We start from the raw sequence: 8,214 nt of genomic DNA, 5'->3' as shown, positions 1-8,214 counted from the left end.
AGATAGATAGAGATAGATAGATAGATAGATAGGTAGATAGATAGATAGATAGATGGAGAGATAGAAAGATAGATAGAGATAGATAGATAGATAGATAGATAGATAGAGAGAGAGAGAGAGAGAGAGAGAGTTAGCAACGTGTAAGTGTGTATTGCAAAAATGATACACTTTCTTTATGAAACGAAGCTTTTTGTGCATGACACATGTGCGAATATTGGATAATCATGCTAACTGCGTATACACATATAGCTGCGATTTTAGCGACTAAAGAGACACGTTTATTTAATGTATATTTGCCTACTGGATTGAAATTTTAAACAAATATATATGCTTTCAGCTTTAAATTGGCAGCATTCGGTAACACGAAGTTGAAAGTGTACTTAGCGATACTTTGACACGTCGCAAACATCTATTATTCCAATCAACCTAATAGATAATAAATAAACGCGGATTTAAGAGGAGATGGAGAGGTATAAGGTAAGGAGGAGCAGGAGGAGATGGTGGTGATGGAGGAGATGGTGGTTGAGGAGGAGGAGGAGGAGGTGGAGGTGATTGGTGACCGTGTAACAATTGTATCCTACGACTCGGCGATAATCATCGAGAGTGTTTATGGGATAAAGAGGTGAGGGTGGGGCGATGGACTCGGCGATGGTGCGTCGACGCGGGGACTCGACAGTTACAGAGGTGTAAGACGATTAGGGCCGGGGCGCACGCCAACAAGGCCGTGGTCGGGTTACCTCTCGGAGCTGCAGGGTGTCGGCGCTCGTGAGCCGGGGATCGTGGTAGACGAAGGTCTGGAGCGGCGCCGCGGAGTCGCAGCGGCTGTCGGCGCTCGCCGGAACACTTTCCTTCAATTGGAAAGTTGCGTACGGGTAGATGTCCTCGGAGTACTCTGGAAAAAGTAAGCAGGTGGCGGTGGCCGTTCTGAGGATGTTTGGGGGCTCCAGATGCGCGAGGCTTGGGCTTTTATCGCTAGCGACTGACGGCCGCGATCGCTTATTGCTTATCCGTAGATTTTCACTAGCGACGGACATACGAGCCTGTCAATGTACTTAACATTTGTTTACAAGCTCCTCGAGCCCTGTCCAATTGCTTTCTCTCTCTCTCTCTCTCTCTCTCTCTCTCTCTCTCTCTCTCTCTCTCTCTCTCTGTCTTTGTTAAGTCGATTCGACTCCGATCATTTGATTAAGCTCCTTCTCGATGTAGAAAACAGTCGCGCCCAGTCTTCCGTTATGTTCCGGTTTATGGTTAATGTCGGATCCGGTAAACCGAGAATCGATGTTTCGTCAAATCCGCAATGTACAAGGTGAATTGATGGTACGTGGGTTTAGCCATTCCCATGGAAATGGTTGATTATTATTATGGATACGGCATTGCCATTGATCGAGTACGGACATTATGTCGTTTGTAGAGAGCGAACAGTATTTGACATTTGACATTTAACGCGGAATTTCAATGGTTAAGGTGGATAGTAAAGTGTTTTTCGTTATTTTTCAAATTAATGCTCTTTTATAAGCTTTTCCCGCTACTCGGCCGTTATCCGCGCGCTACTCGTCTTTAAGATGATTTTTTTTTTTTTTTTTTTTTTTTTTAATAATTAAGTGGTAGGATTATACGTAGCTGCCGCAGCACAATATTATGTCAAAGACTGTGGTCTTGGACTGAGGTCCAGTACCGGCTGGTCATTATCTCGTCAACAATTCGTCAACATTTCGTAAACAGTTCGTCAAGAGTTCGTCAACAGTTCGTCAACATATCGTCAATAGCTCGTCAATGGCTCGTCAATAGCTCGTCAATAGCTCGTCAATGGCTCGTCAATAGCTCGTTAATATCTCGTCAATAAGCGCGTCGATATCGCGTCAGGTAACGGTTTATTTCGACACTGCAATAGGCATATATAGTTTTTTCAGTGAAAAAATGTTAACGAATCGGTTAGGTTAATCGCCGGAATTATAGTTAAGTATAGTGGCGCTGGAGGTGAATTTGGGGAGAGCTTGGAAGTAAAGTAAAGTAAACTCTACGGCATGATTGGCCGATCGGATAGGTTTATGAGGATTTATGAGTTGCGATTGTGAAAATGCTTGCGTGCGAAACGAAAAAGTGAATTCTCCTGTTAGGTAGCGAAGAAAATGATAATAATGTAATAATGATATGAAATGGAATGAAGAGTTACCTGGTATCCTTTCCAACGTACCAATCTCGTGAATTGGCGAGCGCAGGGGCTTCCGCACAGTCGCGTAGTACTGCTCCCGTTGTTCCATGTTTTGTTTATTATCTAATGCCGCGGCCGTTTGCGCATCATGAAGGCTCCCTAAGTCACCCATCAAAGGTCCTATGTTATTAATTATCATTATGTCTATTAAGCACCAGCCACTCTTATAGCTATTTGCTTCTCACAATAATCATTGGTGTTTGTTCCTCGACATCGACCACTTTGCAATCGGTCAATTTAATTATTAACGTTCGTTTGGTGATCGTTAATACATTTTCCTTATATTGGGCATTTTTTTACTTTAGGCAGCATTAATGTCAATTCATATTTCTCGCAATTTTCTTTTATACAAATATTGCTTATATAAGAACAGCTGAGGTGCGTATTAATTAAGATAATCATTTAAAATTATTCTTTACTGTTACATATAATTTTCGACTTTTCATATCATTGTCGTCATTATGGTTGTCATTGTTGTTATCGTCATCGTCATCGTTATCGTCATCGTCATCGTCATCATCATCATCATCATCATCATCATCATCATCATCATCATCATCATCATCATCGTCATCATCGTCATCATCTCTCTTCATCATTATTCTAATTTTTTGAAAAATCTAATTTTGATAAAAAGGAAACTTTAAACATAATTTAAAATTTTCATTATTACAGTCTAGAATGTTCATACTTCATCTTGAAGGCAGAATATTTCGTTCACATGTTATTTTAAAGAAAAGAATTGTTTTCAAGTGATAAAACAAAGTATTACGTATGTTTAGTGAGCGTGTTTCATTAGGAAAAAACAAAACAAAACAAAAAAAAAAAAAAAAAAATATAATAATAATAAAAAAAAATGGAATAAAAAAACCGAATGGCAACTTTATCAGTAAATAAGTTAAGATAAATAAAAACTTATCTTTAATATTGACAATTAAGATAATGTAAAAACTTTTATTTCGCAATACAGTGAAGGTAAATTTTAATAAAAACATATTCTATAATTTGATACGATATCTACGTTAATCTAGAGCAAGATTATTTATTACAAAAATCTTAAGAATCAATATAAATCTTGAACTGGAGAATTTATCTTTATCAAGCGTTATTAAAAGTCTAATGTACAATCATCTCACATTTCATTTTATTTGCTATCATTTTAGATGGATAATAATAGAATGTTTTCTCGAGCTTTTAACTTTATAGAGTTTTATGAGATCAAATACAGTTTACTCGAAGTGTTTACAGTAATGTGGAAACTTTAAATTTGATTACCTGAGCACATCACATTTAATCATAATTTTATAAGCTTTCTGCGCTAATAAATTATTCTAGTATTTTTATTAAAAACCATTCTTCATCCAATCCTTTTTGTTTTTCTTTTCTTTACATAATATAATTGTTCACAAACAGCGCGGTAATTGGATTTGAAAGCAATATATTATATTAATTTTCTCCACCTGTAACGTAACAAGTATATCTCACAGCAGTAATCCCTACATATCTTTGAGAAAATTAATTATCGAATTTCCTAAACGGGATGATGTAACAGTCACTTCTAAATCCTTAGCTACACATAGTCAGTCAGAAGGTATCCTTATGAAGAAAACCACTTGTTCTCGGTGCTCAGCTAAGTTCTTACTTACGTTTTTTAAAGCAGTAGAAGACGGTGCCTGCGGCGACAATGACGGCGAACGAGCTCAAGACGAGAGGAACGATCAGTTTGATGTCCGCGTAAGCAGGCGTCTGCTGGGGTATGAATCTGTCGACGTCGAGGGCCGGTACCGTGGAACTCGTGTGCGGCTGCTGCGTTGTTATTTTGTACTCGGCCACCGAGGATCCCGCATTGTTGTGTGCCCTTATGCGCACCTCGTAGCTCGTGCCCGGCTGCAATTCGCTCAACGTGTACGATTTCTGCACCTGGACACACGTCGTAATCAAGAATTATTATATTATTTGTTCGCCCCTGCGCAGCTGATTTTTCTTTGTATTCTTTTTGTATTCGCTGATTGTGGGTGTGTTCGTTGCATTAGGTGGAGCAAGTGATAAGCGTATTATTACGACACCAGGACAAAGTTAAATGTCCAATGATCTATTCATTCGGTGGCTTATTCGATCCTGGCCAATAAATCATTTAATTGATTTTCGTAATTTTTCACTCGGTTTTTTTTTTCGGGACTCTTATCACTTATTCTTAGACAGAGATAAGCAAACGAAATTGTACTTTCATTTTTAGATACTTTTATAAGATGCTTTCATGCGTCATTATTGTTTTTTTTTTTTTTTTGGTTTTTCTTTTGTTTTGTTTTTTGCTTTCCTTTTATAATCTAATTCCAAAGTGCTCTCGATTTTCGCAATAAGTAATTATTAATTATAGTGGTATAGTTTTTATAGAATCTTCACTATCTTTAAATAATGACATTAATAATATGGGAATTTTCATTAGCGAGTAGATTTACCAGAAGGCAAACATACATGAATATATTAAGGACAATCGGTTTATAATAAAACTTATTTTTCTTCTTCTTCTTCTTCTTCTGCTTCTTCTTCTAAATTCTGATTATTATCAACTATAACAAATTGATTTTATTTTAATCTCGATAGGTCAATGTATGCCTATATTACGTACATTATTAATTATTTATATAAATTATTTATCGTATTATGTTGTAAAAATATTTTACAAAGATTTAATGGTAAAATTGTCCGTCTAAACGTAATCTAACTAATCTATGAACTGTCTAATTTTTTTTTTTTTTGTACTAATCTATGACTAAACTAATCTATGAACGATAAACGATTTGATGATTGATTGTATTGAACGAAACGACTCTACTTTAGCGTTGTGGTGAATTTTTCATCTAAATCATATCGATAAAGATTATCGTTAAAGAGAGCATCCGTGTTCAATTAACGATTGATACAATGGGATATCATAATGAAATCAATAAGTCGTTTTCCGCTTCCTTAAGCATCAGTGTGCTGAGAACGTCGTCGCGTCTCTCCGTCGCGTAGGGCGTGTGAGTGGGGGTGGGGGGTGGTGTGGTGGTGTGGTGGTGTGGTGGTGTGGTGGTGTGGTGGTGTGGTGGTGGTGATGTGTCGGTGACCGATGGTCGGGAAGGTAGAAATCGCGCACCTCGATATTGTTGGACATGAGGGTCCACAGTTCCTCGCCGCTCCTCTTGTATTCGAGCTCGAAGTAGGTGATGGGGCAGCCGCCGTCGCCCCAGGCATGCAGGTGAAGCGTGATCCATGATACGTTGACAGTTATGAACTTGTCGCCGTTGGCGGGCGAGTCGTCGGGTTTCGAGCCCTCGGTCGTCGCCTTGACGATCTCGCTCGGTGAGCCCATACCGATACGGTTGTACGCGGTGAGGTAGACCTGGTAGTCGGTGCCGCACCACAGCTGCGACAATTGGTAGCTGCTGCTCTTGTGCGATAGCTTGATCTCCTCCCACTCGCCGAACTCGCGCTTGAAGTGCAGGATGTAGCCGCGAATCGGGGCGCCCCCGTCGTCCCCGTTTTTCCATTGGACATTAATGGAGTTGCTGGTGGCGCTGGTTGCGTGTAGCATTGGTGCCGCCGGTGGTACTGTGGGCAAAGGATTTTACTTTGAGTGCTTTATTGAGCGAGGTCGGTGAGCGGTATAAGGGAATTTTTTTTTCTTCTTTTTTTCTTTTTTTGTTGCCAATGCAAGGGTATTGGCTATCGGTAAACGATAGCGAATATTCACGGATCACGTAATATCGTAATGCTAATTGATATTTTTGTCGTATGTCGAGTATCGGTTGGGCGAATAATTGCCGTCTAGCAGATAATTAGATATTTAATTTAAAATAGTAGCAAGCGAATGGAAGCTTATTGCTTATAGCGTTAATGGCCCTTGCAATATTTTTATATCCTGGATAGACTTCCTAATTAATTACATAGACCGATCGACAATTGCACGTTTAATGTTTGACGTTTTTAATGAAAAGAATAGAAGAAACGAATGAAATTGAAGATCCGCGTGACAATGAAAATAATATAAATTTTATTTATTCAATGATAAAATGGGTTGTATAATTTAATTATAAAAGAAATAATTATCTTAGTGAATGCCGCTTACCTTGCACAGTTAGCCGATGCGTAATTTGATCAGATCCATAGCGATTTTCCACGAAACAAGTATAATTGCCGCTGTCTTCCCTGTGCAAGTCTCTAATCTGTAACGAGCCGTCATTTTCCAAAGTGACTCTCAGCGATGTTCCGAGCCGGATAACTTGACCCCACTGTTTCCACGTGACTGTAGGCTCCGGTTTCCCAACCCTCTGACAAGGCAACAGGACGTCTTGCTTCCATGGTACGACGAGAATTGATCCGAACGAGTAAATCGCTGCTCGTACTGCTCGGACAGAGCATATCATCGCATGATCGAACCATTCGTTACCATTCCACAAAGTTTTATACGACATACACACAGTTTATACGATCTTAATTCGAGTTTGAGTATGAGAGTAATGAGTTGTTATGTAGTTCGTTTGTTAAGTACATTTAATGCGAATTATTCGTGTAAATGAGACGATGAAACTGCAAAGTTAACGGCCATATACTACTATAGGCGAAGATGCTAATTAATCCATAAATTGAATGATTTTCCACGTGATATTACAAACTTAACACACTTATTTAATTATAAGACAAAACAATTAATTTTATTACATTCGAAACTTTATAAGTATTTTTACATTCAAGTTTTCTAATAAAAATAATAAAATCCAGAAGTTTGTTAAAAGCTAAACGGCGCTCAAGTAGTACAACCTTAAAAATAAAATCTGTAAGCATAAACGGACACAATTGTTTGATAGAGATAATACGAACATTTTTTTCTTTCTTTCTTAAAATATACAATTAGCAGAAACGTAAATCTTTGTACAACAATGTTTTCAATAAAACAATAAAAACGAAAATAACGGCGACGACGACGACGTATCCGACTACGATAATATATATTGCGTTTTGTATGTGTAAAGTATTGTAAGGTATATTGGAGCTTCTTTTAAATTGTCTTTATTCAAATTTCATCCATAAAGTTTGTATTTATTAGGCCAATTGAGATTACGTATTTTAATATAATTATATTTAATATAATTTACGTATATAAAGTTTGTATTTATTAGGCCAATTGAGATTACGTATTTTAAAACCGACGCTTTAAAGTTAGTGAATAAAAAAAAACCGTTAACTCAGAGAAGATTGCAGTCGTACGGAGACGTCGTTTCGAAATAATTTAGCCAAATGTATCGATGAACTTAACGAAGCTTTTAAAAGGATTGAACGTAAGAGGCCAAATACCGCCCAATAATAACGGAATACTCTATCGCTCGAATTAAAGACGCTTGCATTAGTAGTAGTGATAATATTAGTAGTGGCGGTGGTGGTGGTAGTTGTGGTGGCAGTAGTAGTAGTTGTAGTAGTAGTAGTAGTAGTAGTGGTGGTGGTAGTAGTGGTGGTGGTAGTAGTGGTAGTGGTAGGTAGCAGCAGTACTACTAGTAGTAGTAGTGGTTATAGTAACAGTTGGTAGTAGTACCTTCGCTCGAGGGCGAGACAATGATAGATGGGGTGCGGGGCCCGTCACCCACCGACGTCACCGCCGCGATGTTGAACTCGTACTGGTTCTTCTTGTGGAGGTTCTCGGCGAGGTAGCTCGTTTCGTGGGGCGGTAGAGCCCTCCGGTACCATTTGCCATCAGGTCCGACCGAGCGTACGTGCACGCTGTAGGAGGTGATGATGCCGTTGCTGCGTAGCGGCGACTGCCATGAGACGATTATCGAGGTCGCCGAGCTTGCGACCGCCTTTATCCCCGCCGGCATCTCCGGCTTATCCTCCTCGGTCACGCAGTAGAGCGGCGCCGAGGCCACGCCGTCACCCGCTAGCGTGAACGCCGACACCTGCACCCGCGAGCCTCAACGTATATAATCAAGCGACATGGAGATAGAGAGAGAGAGAGAGAGAGAGAGAGA

The 8,214-nt window shown here is 39.3% G+C and overlaps 1 protein-coding gene across 1 annotated transcript in view; it reads right to left on the bottom strand.

The window, feature by feature from the left end:
• The window catches only part of LOC105365481 (Down syndrome cell adhesion molecule-like protein Dscam2), a 168,852-nt gene that overhangs the window by 5,607 nt on the left and 155,031 nt on the right, over positions 1–8,214 (bottom strand). Inside the window, exons 19-24 of the mRNA XM_011503657.1 lie at positions 7,782–8,142; positions 6,321–6,596; positions 5,349–5,803; positions 3,859–4,132; positions 2,174–2,311; positions 738–892 (exon numbers count right to left, since the gene is read on the bottom strand). Of these exons, the coding sequence (XP_011501959.1) occupies positions 738–892; positions 2,174–2,311; positions 3,859–4,132; positions 5,349–5,803; positions 6,321–6,596; positions 7,782–8,142 (1,659 nt within the window). The remainder of the gene's footprint in view (positions 1–737; positions 893–2,173; positions 2,312–3,858; positions 4,133–5,348; positions 5,804–6,320; positions 6,597–7,781; positions 8,143–8,214) is intronic.

This window comes from Ceratosolen solmsi, unplaced genomic scaffold (genome assembly GCF_000503995.2).
Source record: "Ceratosolen solmsi marchali unplaced genomic scaffold, CerSol_1.0 scaffold8, whole genome shotgun sequence".
Lineage (NCBI taxonomy): Eukaryota > Metazoa > Arthropoda > Insecta > Hymenoptera > Agaonidae > Ceratosolen > Ceratosolen solmsi.
This window is presented reverse-complemented; position numbering and strand designations above follow the sequence as displayed.